Source organism: Peromyscus maniculatus, chromosome 10 (genome assembly GCF_049852395.1).
Source record: "Peromyscus maniculatus bairdii isolate BWxNUB_F1_BW_parent chromosome 10, HU_Pman_BW_mat_3.1, whole genome shotgun sequence".
Taxonomy (NCBI): domain Eukaryota; kingdom Metazoa; phylum Chordata; class Mammalia; order Rodentia; family Cricetidae; genus Peromyscus; species Peromyscus maniculatus.
In genome coordinates this window covers 28,583,729-28,599,481 of record NC_134861.1, presented here as the reverse complement: position 1 = coordinate 28,599,481, position 15,753 = coordinate 28,583,729, and the positions used below count along the sequence as shown (strand labels likewise).

General features: G+C 37.6%; 1 protein-coding gene across 5 annotated transcripts in view; it reads right to left on the bottom strand.

Annotated features, from left to right (window-relative positions):
- Fancl (FA complementation group L) overlaps positions 1–15,753 on the bottom strand; it is a 73,629-nt gene that overhangs the window by 42,678 nt on the left and 15,198 nt on the right. For 3 of the 5 annotated variants that reach the window (XM_042285531.2, XM_006974781.4, XM_042285532.2), the window contains 3 exons: positions 12,441–12,501; positions 8,990–9,046; positions 4,682–4,782 (listed from right to left, as the gene is read on the bottom strand). The exons of 1 other annotated variant lie outside the window; for it this stretch is intronic. In XM_042285531.2, the coding sequence (XP_042141465.1) occupies positions 4,682–4,782; positions 8,990–9,046; positions 12,441–12,501 (219 nt within the window). Of the gene's footprint in view, positions 1–4,681; positions 4,783–8,989; positions 9,047–12,440; positions 12,502–12,920; positions 14,288–15,753 lie in introns of those variants that run through there. One more of the 5 variants, XM_076546135.1, reaches the window with a different exon arrangement.

Sequence of the window (15,753 nt, the reverse complement as noted above, 5' to 3'; positions counted from 1 at the left end):
AACAATAGGTAAAAATCATACCTCTATTTACTTCATAAATTAGCTTCTAGGTCAGGGTTAGGTTAGGGTTAGGCTTGCTCCATGAATGGATACTTAAGGAAATGAATAGAGGTGCATTCTTCTGTAGCCCTCATACTGATTTCAAGAAACATGGGATTTTGAGAGATTCCAAACCGATAATTTCCTTTACAAAAGCAGTCTGTGCAAGTGAGTATGTCAACTAAGTAACCCCTAAAGAAATGTGTATCAGTGTGCTGAGTACCCGGCACACTAAAGACTGAACGTATTTGCTAACTGGCGAGTATAAAATGCCCAACCAGAAAGAACCAAGAGGAAGAATTAGAGATGAGGGTTGCTCAAAATTAACTTACTTCTCTCAGAACTTTCCATCATAACTCAGAGAGGAGACAGACAACTGACTATAAATAAATGCATGGAAAGAGTCAAGATGTGTTCTAGTCTAATAACTAAAGACGTGTCTAGAACTAATGCCTGTCATTAGAAGAGAACTTTGGTTAAATTGTTTGCTAAATGTTTTTGAGGGCAGTTTGAAATGATCAATTCAAAACATTATGGCCAAGTATTTTCATCAAAGTTGACAGAAAAGCAAAATATCTTAAGAAGAGAAGAAACAGTCCACAAAGGATTTAGATCATGAAAGAAAATGAATAAACAAAGAACTGTTAAACCACACTGATGGAATTAAAGGAAAAGAAAAAGAAAAATTGTCAAGAACTATTGATAAGGAGTTGTAAGAAGGAAAGTTAGTAAAATATCAAATACTAGAAAAAGTTAAGAATATGGACAAGTAGACTCATCCAAACATCTGTCAGTTTTCATGAATATAACTTTCATGTGACACCCAATACAACAAACTTATTATTAATATCACTCATAAAGAATTTGTGGTAGTTTAGAAAACCAAAAAAATAGCTGGAAAATAAAAGGCAAGGTAATATTAGTAGTATACAGAAATATAAATTACTCAAAATGGTGAGAGGCAGTGGTGTGGCATGCCTTTAATCCCAGCACTCAGGAGGCAGAGGTAGATGGATCTCTGTGAGTTCAGGTCTACAGAGCAAGTTCCAGCATAGCAAAAGCTGTTGTGTAACAGTGAAGCCCTGTCTTGAAACACGCCCCCCCAAATAACCCAAAATGGCTCTAAAGTGGACCCATAATCTGACACTTAGCATCCTACTAGCCATTTCAAAGGGAGTTTAAATCAATTACAAGATTCCTAATATTGATTAAATAAAAGGACAGATATTCCAGAGAAACATGCCTTTTAACGTATGAAAAGAAAAAAAGTCCTTCATTACTTCGCAAAACTATTGTATCACAAAATGGAAGGCACCCAACATAATGTCCAGCATCTCATGCGGCAGCTGCATTTGATGCAAATCGGTTAATTCACAATAATGGTTCTCAGTTCTAAAATCCAATTTGGAAAACATAATTCTATTATATACACTATTATTCTGAAACACTATTACTTGCAATCAAGATTTTAGTCAAGTTTTAATAGTTGGATGTTGAAGTTATAGTTTTTGACACGAGGCCAATGTATAAGTTTCAAGGCTCATAAAAATAGATCTACATTCTGTCACTATTAGCCAGGAAGACAAGTTAAGAAGCAGTTACAATAAGTTAAGAAGTCTAAATAAGATACATTTCTGAAATAATGGTCACTCATCTCTACACAGAGGTACACCAAAAGATTTATGCTCCACTCAAACCCAGTGCAGAAAGTAATGATCTGTGGATAAGAGAGGAAACTGTTCTAAGTAAAGATTTATAAGGAATAGGATGAGAAGCTGGACACATGGACAAAGGACCAGGCTCTCTCTTCTAACAGTAATAAATGTACTACATTCTTAATGCCTCTGAAAACAAATTTACATGAATATAATTTGGCACACACTTTGTGTGTGGTCATAGTATAAATTTATTAAAGGAAATATATTTTCTTTTTTATATTTTATAATTACAATTTTGCACAGGAAGCTTAGTAGTGTATATTTGATCCAGGTCAGTAGTGAGTTCTTTGGCCTTTGCCTTTTCCAGCTTGGCAATTTGAGCCACAGATTTAGGACCCAGGACATTGCCTCCCCAGTGGTGGTAAATCTCATCCCAGCTGTCATTGTAATTGGTAACTGGTCCTAATAGTTTCCACCAGCACCCTATCTTCAGATCCAACCTGTGTGAAGGCAACAGTGGTGTATTCTTCCTGTGGACCAGCCGCCTCAGCCTGGCCTGTTGGGGAATATTATTTTAAGGTGTGTTACTTTTGTTTATGTTGCGTTTATTTAATTCTGTGAAGCTGTGTTACTGTGCCTGTCTAAAATGCCCAATGGTCTAGTAAAGAGCTGAATGGCTAATAGTGGAGCAGGAGAAAGGATGGGTGGGGCTGGCAAGCAGAGAATAAATAGAAGGAGAAATCTGGGAGAAGAAAGAAGTAGCCAGAGAGGAAGGAGGAAGACTTCATGGGCCAGCCACCCAGCTAAACAGCAAGCCATGGAGTAAGAGCAAGGTTTACAGAAGTAAGAGAAGAGGAAAAGCCCAGAGGCAAAAGGTAGATGAGATAATTTAAGGAAAGCTGAGAAGAAACAAGACAAATTAAGGCTGGACATTTATAATTAAGAATAAGACTCTGTGTGTGATTTATTTGGGAGCTGAGTGGCGGGCCCCCCAAAAGAGTAAAAAAAAACACTGGCCTTTCCCTTGATGATGCAGTAGAGGGCCCCCATCTTGCAACACAGGGCAGGCAGGAAGACCACCAGCTCAATGGGGTCTACATTGTGGGTGGTCACCACCAACTGAGCCTTCTTGTTCTCTACCAAGGTAGTGACTGCACTGACCTCTGCTGGAAGGACAGGACCTCTTAGGTGGGAAGTCCCTTTTGACAGCATCTTCTCATCATGGGTCAGCAGCCTTTTCTGCTTCTCCTGCTGTATTTCTGGCCTGTAGCCATGGGCAAGCTTAAGCAGCTGGGTAGCTGTTTGCTGGTCCGGGGCCTAGGGAACTAGTTAACAGCAGGAGGTACTTTGAGCCACTCATAAAGGATGTCTCTTTGCCACTGCAGCCTGTGAGATCTCTTTTGGGCTGATATCCTGCCAAAGTTTCTAGGCCTTGTCTCAAACAGAGGATGATTCACCATCTTTTAGGCCTCCTGTTTCTTCACAATGGTGGGGCCAAGGCCACCTTCTTCCCTGTGGCCTTCTCTCCCTTGGGCATCTCGCTTGGCAAATTATGTTTTCTGCCTATGATGAACTCCTTGTTTTCTCTTAAAATACTATTTAATGATCAACTTCTTTAAATTAGTGGTCAAAAGGCCAACTCAGAAAACAGCTAAGACACAATGTACATAAGAACAATGAAATGTCGTAAACACATTCCGAAAAACTTGCTGGTGAAAAATTCTACTCTCTAAGTGGTAACTGAAGTCAGCCTTTGATTTATCCTTGTCATAAAGAACCCTGAACTGCATAATAAACAAACACTGAAGTACAACTGGTGGCAGCTACAAACTGAGAACTAAACTGCCTATCCCACTGATGTTTTAGTCCAGCAGAAAGCTGATAAGATACTTACTAACAAAATGTAATGTTTGAAAAATGTCCACACAGAGAATTGAATTCAACAACTGAGAATCAGGGAAATTACCAGACATGTTTTTCTCGGTGATGTATGGATAAAGTTTTAACAATTTACATTTCCATCTACTGAATTTTCTTTTAAGTTTCTCTTTTCTTTTCTTTCCCCCTGTGTTTTGAAACAGGATCTCTCTACATAGCCCTGGCTGTCCTGGAACTCACAGAGATCCACCTGCTTCCAAGTGTTGGGATTAAAGGTGAGCCACTATACCCAGCCTTGTTTTAAGTTTCCTTACTTGTTATTTTCTTCAGGGAAAGAAAGATTTATTGCTGAAAGTACAAAAGCATTTAAAATACATGTGGATATTTAGATTTAGGAGAGCAAAACTGAATAACAGCCAAATATAGGTATGTACACAATCACAAACATACCAAAAAACTGCAATTTTCCATTTTTATTCATATTTATTAGCATTACATGCATACATGTATACACACACACACATATGGCATGTAGGCATATGTACATATTGTGTACATATGTGTAGAAGCCAGATGGCCGATGTTGATGCTCTATTTCTTCTTCAGTAGTGCTCTATCTCACTTATTAAGAGAGTTGCTCCTTTGTGGTCAAGGGTCACTGATTAGACTAATCTAGCTGGCCAACTTGTTCCATGTGGTCTACCTACCCACTCAGCACTTTCATAGTTTTTCATGCTTGAAGAGTAAAAACTCTATTCACTGAGCATCAAGCCAACACCCAGCATTACTTTTAAACACGAAACCTGTAGTACATTTAGAATACTGCTAGGCACACATAATATATTAGTCACATCTAATGAAAATTCCTATTAAGATAAGTCTTATTATGTGCATAAAATGCCATTATTTCAAATCACATGAAGATTTTCAAGTTAATATTTCACAATGCTCCTGTCTGTAACTGACAGCAGCAATCAGGATCAGATACTCTATACCAAAACACCAACTAAAAGTGGGCACAAAACTAAGCTTTGGCAGCTAGCAATACATGAAGCTAAATGTGTAAAACAAAGACATTTCTAAGATATATTTTTAAATAGACATACTTATCCCAACCAACAGCTCCTATCTCATTAAGAAGGTCTATGCAGAAACCGCGAGAAGGTGGTTGTACACACAAATCTTGTCTATTCTTTAAAGCAACTTCCTGTTGAAAGAAAAATATTTTAATTGGCTGTGGAACACTAAATAGAGAATTATTAACTAGTTATAAAACAAAATTTCATAATCCTTTCATCGCCTAACTAAAGCACTATTTTTATCGAAAACCCAGGTGGCAGTTTGTTTTGTTGTTATTGCTTAAAGACTGTGGACAAGACCAGGCACAGCAGCCAGAGTCTCCATGCAATGGCCTAGGGAACTGAAAAAGAACTACCAGAAGAGAAACACGCATTCCAAATAGGTCTCACAGAGGTGGAAATCCTGACGTTAACATTTCCTAGTTTAGACAAATTAGAATCTTTGGCTTGGCTTTAAAACAAATAGAAATAAAATAATCTACCTCAGAGAGTCCTTTTCAAACATTCACCATTTCCAATAATTAAAAATATATGTGCCTAAATATTACTAAGTGCCACAAGAAATTTATAAATCTTTATGAACATAGCTTCTGACTTCATGTGAACACCATTCTCAAGGCCATCACTGTGGACTTGGCACACTGTCAGTAAGGACATGGCCTCAGAAGTAAACTCAGCATTCTCACATGTCTAGGCACATTATCTTAAATGGTAATAAAACCACCATGTTCATCTATAATCTGTCAGAGAGGTAGACTATAGGCTCTTGTTTGTATTCCAAAATACAGCACAAATGTACAAAACAAAGTACTGTAAGCCAAGGATTGATAAGAGTCTTACTTTAGCTGAAATTAATAAATGGTTCCTGAAAAGTGAATGACCAATACAGCCATAACTTACAATCCAATAAGAGTTTAATGGGATACAGTCTTATTCTAGTTCCATGTTCTTATATTTGCATATTAAAATTATAATAAACAGGAGAAATTTTCCAAATTTTTCCAAATATCAAAGCAATGTGAAACATACGTTTCTTTGCCTTACTCTTTTAAAGTTCCTATACTGTGGTCTTTGATGTAGTTTGGTAAGTTTGATAATCTTTATTAAGATTTATAAATTCATAAATCAAAATTTAAATATAGAAGTTGATCCTCAACAATTCTATTCTAAGCATTTTATCAATGATGTACTCAAAGATTTGCCATGAGGATAAATAAACAGACTCAGAAGAAAGATCTAGCAACTGAGTTTCCAATATATATACTATGGACACTATAAAAGTTTCAAAACAATTATAAAATAAGAAATAATAAAATGCTCCCAGTTTTCAGCAATAATACTGGCAGCATGATTTTGACATAAACAAAGATAAAAGAAGCTTAATAAGTTATGCATAACTGTTATGATTTAGAGCTGAAAATCCCTCAAAAGAGCTAGGTCCCCCGTGAAAAACACTACTGGGATCTTGCATGGGTCAATCCACTGATGAGTTCAGAACTCCATGAGCCATTAGGAAGCAAAGCATGGTTGGAGAAAGTAAGTCACAAAGTAGCAGACCTTGAAGAGCTTATCTTGACTTTGTCTCCTTATGTCAGTCTCTCTCTGCCTCCAATATATCATAACATAAGCCACTTTACTCCTCCCAAACATAATCTTCTGCCTCACCATGCAGGAACCCAGAGGCTGGGGAGCCAACTGACCATGCGCTAAAACTTCTGAATATAAATGGAAAAAAAAGCCCTTCTCACTGAGGTGTTCTCAGATGTCTTATCACAGAGACAAAAGTTAGCCAACACAATGACCAAAAAAAAAAAAAAAAAAAATTAAGTAAATGTAATTAGAAACCAACATTTCAGAATAAAGAGACAGAAGAAGCATAAATGCAAAGAAAAATCCAAAAATGTCGCTGGAATATCGTTATGAACCCACGACTACTCTGCCACAGCTTTGTCTACTGAAAAGAACTCGAAGCAGAGACAGCAATGAGCACCCCTCTCTCTAGACCTAGGTATCTGACACCATTTCCCACAACAATAATGATTAGTGTTACTATAAATAAGTCCTACAGATTTATTAGAGTGGCTGATGACAGTTCTGGAATAGGATGAATAAGTATGTCCAGAGTAACTGACATCACAAAGCAAGGAAGATGAGGTTCTATTAAAAGACCACAGGAATCAACATGAGGCAGCGTGAACTGATCAAAAATAGGACAATTTAAACATCAGGAAGAAAATGACTGTAATGGATTAAAGCTAATCAAACATATAAATCCCATGAGTTAATAATGATTCTTAAAAGTATATTAGTTCCCTGTGGTAGTTGTTAGGCACTAACTCATTGCAGTAAAATTATTCTTTTTTAAAGAAAAGAAGCAGGGGTTGGGGAGTTAGCTCAGTGGTAGAGCACTTGCCTAGCAAGCGCAAGGCCCTGGGTTCGGTCCTCAGCTCCAGAAAAAAAAAAAAAAGAAAAAAAAAAAAAACCACAAGAAAAGAAGCAAACACCTTGTTGCTCTAACATATGCTGTGCCTCATGCTAGCCAAATAATGGTGAGAGGTCTTCTTTAAAATATTTTTGGTTAACAAACCTAAATGAAAGATTTTTTTTTTTCTTTTACTGACCATTTGGGACACTGCCCTTTGACAAAGCATTTCACAAGCTGTGGGGCTTTATGCCCTCTACCACAAAATGTAAAATATAACTTAAAGAAAATAAACCACCCTTTATAAATGCCAATGAAATGGTGGATACAGAACAATCAGCAGTGGATGATAAAATCCTGAGGTGGATACTGATATAAAACTGTACCAGCTGAATCTAAATGAAGAATAGCAGACATCATACATACAAGTCTTAGTGCATCACAGTAAGAAGTACAAAGCACCAAGTACTCATATCAAAATAAATATGCTGAGATCTGACTGGCAGATTACAAAGAAAAGGTATGGATTATGCTTTGTCTAAATTACCTGGGAAATGTTTAAGATTTTAATTTTTTTCAGATTTTGGATTAGTTACATATACGTAGTAAGATATTTTGATGTGACCAAAACCAAAGTATAATATTCATATTTTATTTTAATCTATATCATTAGCAATTCTCTGCATGACACAAAGTCTTAATCTGTGACATCTGCCATTTGTATTATCATGGCAGAGTTGGGTACTGGGGTGTAAAACATTTTGGGGCATGAAACATTTTGGTTTGGAGGTAATGGATACACAACCCTTAGGAGAGTGTGCTGAAAGATTCCATGGATTTCTAACAAAGTCTGTTTGCAACGTGAGAAATTTTATAGGGCACATGATTTGTTTTGTTCAACAAGAACATGAATGAAAGGCAAAGGCAAAAAGAGAGACAGCATAAATTAAACCTCGAATCAGCATTGAGTTCAAGTGTGGGACCCATCTGATAAAAACAAAGCATCTGTAAGGAATGACTATAATTATACATTCAAAATCACTAGCATTGTCCTCATTATTCCCATCATGGTGTACGGGTGTGTTCATGGTGTGTGTTGGGGAGCACATGTGCCCGCAGCACACATGTGAACATCAACGGACAACTTCATGGGGTTGGTCCTCTCTTTACACATTTACGGGAGTTCTGGGGCTTGAACTCAGGTTGCCAGGCCTGCACACCAAGTGCCTGTACCTAATGAGCCCTCTTGCCAACCCTAATTAAATATTTTGAAGCAGGCAAAAAGCACTAAGTTAAAAATATACACAGTGATATATTTTTAAAGGAATTGGTATAATCTCCAGGATTTCCTGTTAAAATACGACAATCTCTTCAAAAAATGTTGGGGAAGAAATATGATTGACAAAATGTTGACATTGGGTCATTGACTCAGGTTATTCACTATAATCACCTTTCTTTTGTTCATGTTGAAAAAGTCCTCCAGGAATCTGTGTATGTATAAAAAAATTAATTGTGTTTTATGCTATGTCATTAAGTATGACTACTTCATACAAGCAAAAGTATCTGACTTCAATCCCCATTACCCATATGAAAAGGCCAGACATGAAAGCATATACCCATAATCTCAGATCTGGGGAGGGAGGGACTAGAAGATGTCTGGGACTCAACAGTCAGCCAAGTTAGCCAAATCAACAAGCTTCAGATCAGTGAGAGACACCACCTCAAAGATAAGGTGGAATACAACTGAGGAAACTGATAGTTGAGTATGTCCACATACATGAAGACACATGTTCATATACCCTCACACAGGTGCACACATACAAACATCAATACACAGATACATATCACTAAAAAGTTTCAGAAACAATCAAGACTTAGTAGATACAAAAAGAGTGTTCGAAAAAAATTCTTACCAAAATCATCTTCAACTCCATCATAAAGCTCACTAGATCAGGAGAGTGCTTCATTCTCTAAATCAAAACATTTTGAATTAATAACTCATGAAATGAATGCTCCACTCATTGAAACTGAAATCAATGTGAGAATGGATTAACTACATCTAAATCTTAACAGTATTAATTAGTGAAACACTGGTCATTACTTCTATTTCTACCAATTTCATTTTGAAAGCGTAACTAAAAGTTTTGTCTTGGTTTGCTTTCTACTATTGTGATAAACACCATGACCAAAAGCAGCTTGAGGAGAAAAGGTTTTCTTTCCACTTAGATCCTGTAGTCCATTTTGATGACCAGGGACTCTAGGCAAGGATTGAAGGCAGAGGCCAGAGGAGCACTGTTCACAGCCCTGCCCCGTGGCTTGCTCAGCTTGCTTTCTTAGACCATCCAGGACTCCCTGCCAGAGGTGGTATCATCACAGTGGGCAAGGCTTCCCACAGCAATCACTAATCAAGGAAATGCCCTACCAACCTGCTGACTGGCCATCTGATGAAAGCAAGTTCTTGACTGCGGTTCCTTCCCAATAGCTAAGCTGGTGTCAGTCAAGTTGATCAAAACTAACCAGGACTGCCTCCACGTCTATTTGGGTGAAATGTAGTGAACTGTGGATGAATTCACTTAAAACTGCACACCTGCCTCCATCCCTTCAGTACTCATCACTGAAAAATCTAACAAATGCAGGAAAGCATTATTTTAAAAGGAGAAGGGCAAGGGCAGAGTAAAGAGATGTGAACAGAAAGAACATAAAATATAAAATTCTAACTTCTAAAATCTAGTGTGGTGGTTTGAAAGAAAATGTCTGCCAAAGGGAGTGGCACTATTAAGAGGTGTGGCCTTGTTGGAGGAAGTGTGTCACTGTGGAGGTGGGCTTTGAGGTCTCATAGATGCTCAAAATATCACCCAGTGGGAAAAGAGTACTTTCTGTTTCCTGTAAGATGTAGGACTCTCAGATAATTTTCCAGCACCATGTCTGCCCACACACCACCATGTCCTGCAATGATGATAATAGACTGAACCTCTGAATTGTAAGCAAGCAACCCCATTTAAATGTTCACTTTATAAGAGTTGCCATGGTCACGATGCCTCTTCACAGCAATAGAAAGCCTAACTAAGACATCTAGTTAATGTATTAGCTAGATTTATTAATGATAGTATATACTTTGCTTCTTGACCTTTAAGACCACGGATAGTCATTTTCATCCTTTCACAGCTAAGTCATCCTAATTTAAAGAGAAAAATATTCACTGAAATAAAAACTATAATGATAAAATGGCAGAAACAGCTATCCCCTATAAACTAAATGAATGTATCAGAGATATAGTATTCTATTTCTGCAACATGTTTTATTCTTAAAATAACTATAGAATAAACAGTCATATCTTAGAATGCTTTCTCAGAACACTACATCATTTCTCTGCTTGAAAAAAAAAATACTGCTTGCTTTGTGTTTCTGTTTTACATTGTGATGCATTGCACTAGCTCCACATTGTTCAAAACAAAGCTAAATGTAAACTTGTTCCATGTTTTTAGAAGAGAAAATTAACAGCCTAAGATATTTGAACAGTGCATGAAGGCAAATTATTCCTATAACACAGCTCTGGTGGAATGCACACCTGTGGAGTAAATCTTACATGACTGATGCTCCTACATGGAACAACTTCCATCAAAGCCCTGTGACCCATAGTCCAGCAGCTGAACCCAGCTCAATACCTTGTTTTATAATGAGTTTTACTGGAATGCAGCCACACCCATGTGTCCTTTGTTTATGGCTCTTTAGATGCTGCTGTCAGAAGAGAGTACCACAACTGACAGGGCTTGGTTGTTTATGAACGCTGAACAACTTTTATAAAAAGTGTGTTGACTGCTTGGGTCACATTTACTGAAAGTACCATAAGAAAAAATTAGTAACAATCAACTGAACCATGGAAAAAACCAAAAAATTAAATGTTGAGTTTTCCCTGCCCAGCTGAAGGCAGCGGGAAAATAAGTGATGGCAACTTTAGGACTCTTCTATCAGAATAAGCAGAGGAAAATGAGATATTTGTTCCACTGTTTGCTTAGCCCTTATGTATGGTGATATTTGTGCTAAAATGTGATTTTATTTATATGTTAATAAATAAAGTTGCCTGGGGGTCAGAGCCATAGCAGAAGCCAGGTGGTGGTAGTGCACACCTTTAATCCCAATCACATGACAGGCAGATCTCTGTGTGTTCAAGGACACAGACATACGCCTTTAATCTCAATACCAACCATAGACACCTAGAGGTCTGTATAGATAGGCAGTGATGAGGAGGTCATGTGGTTGGGTTTACAACCAATGAGAAGGCAGAACAGAAAGTCAATAAAAAGACAGACACACAGGAAGTAGGTCTCTTTCTGAGGGGAAGGACAGCAGTGGCAGCAAAGGTTAAGAAAGGGTTTTAGTATCAGCTCTTAGCTACTGCTCTGACCTCTTGGGCTTTTAACTCTGCATTTGGCTCTGTGTTTCTTATTTAATAAGACTGTTACACCCACACCTATGAGCACATTTCTCAGGCTATTCAAATGACTCAATGGACATAAACTTCTGTGTACAATATACACTGGTCACAAGAACAAAGGGGCAGTAAAGAGAGTGGAGGTAGTCTCGGCATTCCTTCAAAGCAATGCAGAGCTTACACAACTAGCACATTTCACACTCTTCTTCTCAAGCAGTTCATCTCCACACTCCTCCGTGTCTCGGTAACACTTCATGAGTGAGCATCCTTGCCCGTTATCATCACAACTTATCACAGAATGTAATACAGGAAAATAACACAAATGAAAAGATCATTATAACAAGTGCAATTCTACTAACATTTATTTTTCTGGAAGAGACATTCCACCATATTTACTTATTTCAGTAATAATTTCTTTTACAATGTTTCTATAATCTTCAAATGACTTTTCAGATAGGGTTTACCAAGCACTAAGAATAACTAAGTTAATGCTGCCAAGATCTCCTTAGCCACCCTCAGCTCCTCTCTTTACGAAAGATCACAGGGATCTAAGTGACTTCCTTTTCACCTTTCCTCTTCATAAACTAGAGCTCCAAATTCATTATTGCCATACACAGTCTAGGTCCATAATTTTTTCCTATCAATCCTCTACAAGTTCGGTGGAGAAATCAACCAAGAAATGCATATGGATGGGGTGACCATGTTTGGAAACATAAAGTCTCAAGGCTGGAAATCAATTTCAAACCCAATGCTGCCTTGAGAGTTGTTGGCTGATTCCAGAAAAACCTCTATGTAATACACAATGCTTAAAACACTTGAAACCTACAAAACACAGCAACTAATAAACCAGCTTGTTTACAAACCAGGACTTTAAAGATAAATTTAGCAATTTCTATCCTCATTTTGAAGCATAAGACTTTTAACAGACTTACCTGTTGGACTATTTGACGGTATTCATTAAGTATATTTTTCAGGTGCCAGCTACACAGTAATCTGAAATTTTAACAGGAAAAAAATTTTGCTATTACAAGGAGAAAAATGTATTTGCATGCTAACAAACATGTAAATATAATATAAAATCATATAAGCATATTCTGACAAGTAAAGAAAAATATTAGCCACTCATACTGCTGCAAGTCTCATCACCTCAAACACAGACAACAGCTATTAGTAAGTAGCATGCTAATAACACATCTTTTCTAAACTATAATATGTCCAAATGAAAACTCCATTGAAGTAGACACTTCAACACAGTAGGCAGATACAATACAGAGTTTGTATCACAATATATCAAATTTACACTTGAAAAACCCTATGTACAATATAGTCTCCATATTCTAGATTGATATAATTGAACTGAACAGATACTTTTAATTATATAGGTGTTGATAAGTTCATCACCTCCAGCTCACCTCAACTCAGCACACAATATTGGTTAGGTCAATAACTTTAATTATCAAGATGTAGAAAGCCTTGAGTTTGGGGTTGCAGAGATGGCTCAGGAGTTAAGAGCACTGGCTGCTCTTCTAGAAGATCCAGGTTAGATTCTCACAACCCATATGGCAGTTCATAACTGTTCATAACTTCAGTTCCAAGGGAACCAAGGCCCTTATCTCTCTCTCCAGGCAATAGGCATTCAAATGGTTCACAGACATATACAAAAAAAACAAAACACTCATACACATAAAATAAAAATAATTAAGTGGCCCAAGTGTGGTGGTGCACAACTCCGATTCTAGTACTTGGGAGGCAGAGGCAGGGTATCTCTGAGTTGGAGTGTTGGGGAATATTCAATCACACTGTGAATCTCCAGTTTGGATTTCCACTGAATAAATAAAATTAACCTTGGATCAGGAGTCTGAGTTAGCATCTAGTTGACAGAAAGTAATCATAGAGCATAGGGGCATCTGGAAGAGAGAGACACACACAGGAAGTAGTAGTGAGGGGTTTGGAGTGGTACTGCTTTTTCTAGTTTGGTGGAGATGTCAGCAATGAGAGAGAGTTACCTAGTTGCTACTCAGCCTCTCTGAGCTTACAGGTTTTCACTGTAGCCTTTGAATCTCGAGTCTTATTCATAAACAGAAAAAGAGATTTAGGTAAAGCTACCTTTATTGGAAGCAATAGGGCTGATGCCTGTGGGAACAGGCCCTGTCCTGAACGGCAAAGCTGCTGCTGAAAAAGCAAGCCAGTAACCGCGGAGGTGCAATTGGTGGCTGAAATAGCGTTAGATTAAGGCCCACCCACTGTACCAAAATTAGAGCAACATCTGGTGCTCAACATGGGGAACAACCACAGGGACAGGGACTCATGACAGCCCCTCTTCCACAGTTGCTACCTGGGCCTTTGTTTGCAAGCACTGACAGCAAGTGGCTGCCACTTGACAGGATGCTGGAAAGTAGGCTTACACTTGGAAATTGAAGGAAGGGCTTGGGTTCACCACCAAAACCACACACAAACAGGGAGAAGCCAGCAAATTTGGTGAGATACCTGGGAAGTCCTTTAAAGAAGTGTTAAATAATATTAAAAAGAAAATCTTTCCCATGTTAAGAATGGGGAACATCAAAGTGCAGGGCACTAGGACCATGTACAGTGCTAGTATGGATAGTTTGAAAATGGAAAATTTAAATGAGGGGAGAAAAGACTTAGATGGGAATTAACATAATGCCAACTATAATTACTATTAGTTTGGCAACTAATATTTAATCCTAAAAAAAGTGGGTTGATAACTATACCAAATGTGATAATTTGACAAGCCTTAGAAAGACATCAATAAAATAGGAAAATTTGACTAATATGATAAGTCTTAGAAGGACTTACTATTGATAAGGCCTACCAATGAAAATAACAAATATACTTAGACATAGAGAGAGTAATTTAGAGTAGAACCTACTGCACCACTGCACTATGAAAATGAAGATCAGGGCCTAAAGTTATTAGAATATCAACCTTAATTTATCCAGTTACCATACAAGAATGACCACTAGATAATAGACACCTCCAAGGCTATGCAGAAGTTAACTGGAATACAGTGGTAATGTTAGATTTGAAGAGATTTAAGGAAGCAGTCATTTCATATGGTATGTATTCACCATTGGTGAGGCAGATGTTAAATTCACAAACAACTAGGACCAGAATTATTCCACAAGAATGGAAAGATTTAGTTGTAGAATTATTGGAAGCTGGTCCTCAATTAAAATGGAGAATATGGTGGAGAGAGGAAGTGAGGGTCCTAGAACAATGAAGAAGGGCTAGAGGTCATGAAATTTCCCAAGACTAGTCTCTGGGTGAAGGTCACTATGCTGATTTACAAAGACAGTCTATATTTGATGATAACACCTTGGTACTATGCTGTACAACAGCTTTGAATGCTTGGGACAGGGCTGAAGAAGCAGGAAAGAGGACTGAGTCATTTACTAAAATTATACAATGCTCAAAAGAAGCCTTCACTGGTTTTTTTTCTTTTACAAAGATTAACCTCAGCTGTAAATAGAATGATGTCTTATCCAGATGTTGAACAAATATTAATTGAATATTTGGCTTTTGAAAATGCTATTTCAGAATACAAAAGGGTGATTAGGCCTTTGAAGTCAAGATCAGCACCCATAGATGAGTGGATCCAAAATAATGATATTGGATCTCACACTTAGGATGACACTTGAATAGGAGAAGTGATTTCTAATAATTTTAAGAAAAATCAAAAGGTCACATGTTTTAATTGTGGTAAACTAGGTCATCTAAAAAGGGGTTTTAGGCAAGATAGTCCTAGAAACAATGTGTTTTTTCTAGAGATAATCCAAACAGAAGGCCCCAGCCTTCTGGAATATGTAGAAGGTGTCACAAAGGTCAAAGGTGGACTACTGAATGCAGGAAAGGTAGCCCTTTGCCATTAAGAAACACTGTAATGGGTCTCTCACAGGCCCCAGTGTCAAATCTGGTTCAATCAATCATTCTCTGTCTACACTGGGGAAATCCCTCCACAGAGCAATTAAAAGACCTAATGCCTGTTATTAAAAGCCATACTGCTCTGGACTGCAAAACAGCTTCAGTAGGTAAAACAAAATTTTCAGGAGAAATCATAGAACAAGTTTTTTGGCAAAATTCTATAAATGTTCAAAGACCAAAGCTAAAAATACAAATAAATGGGATTGAAAAAGAGGGGTTGGTTGACACAGGTGCAGATGTAGCAATAATTTCACCAAAATCTTGTCATCTAGATCAGCCTCCTCAGTAGGTAAATGTTCAGCT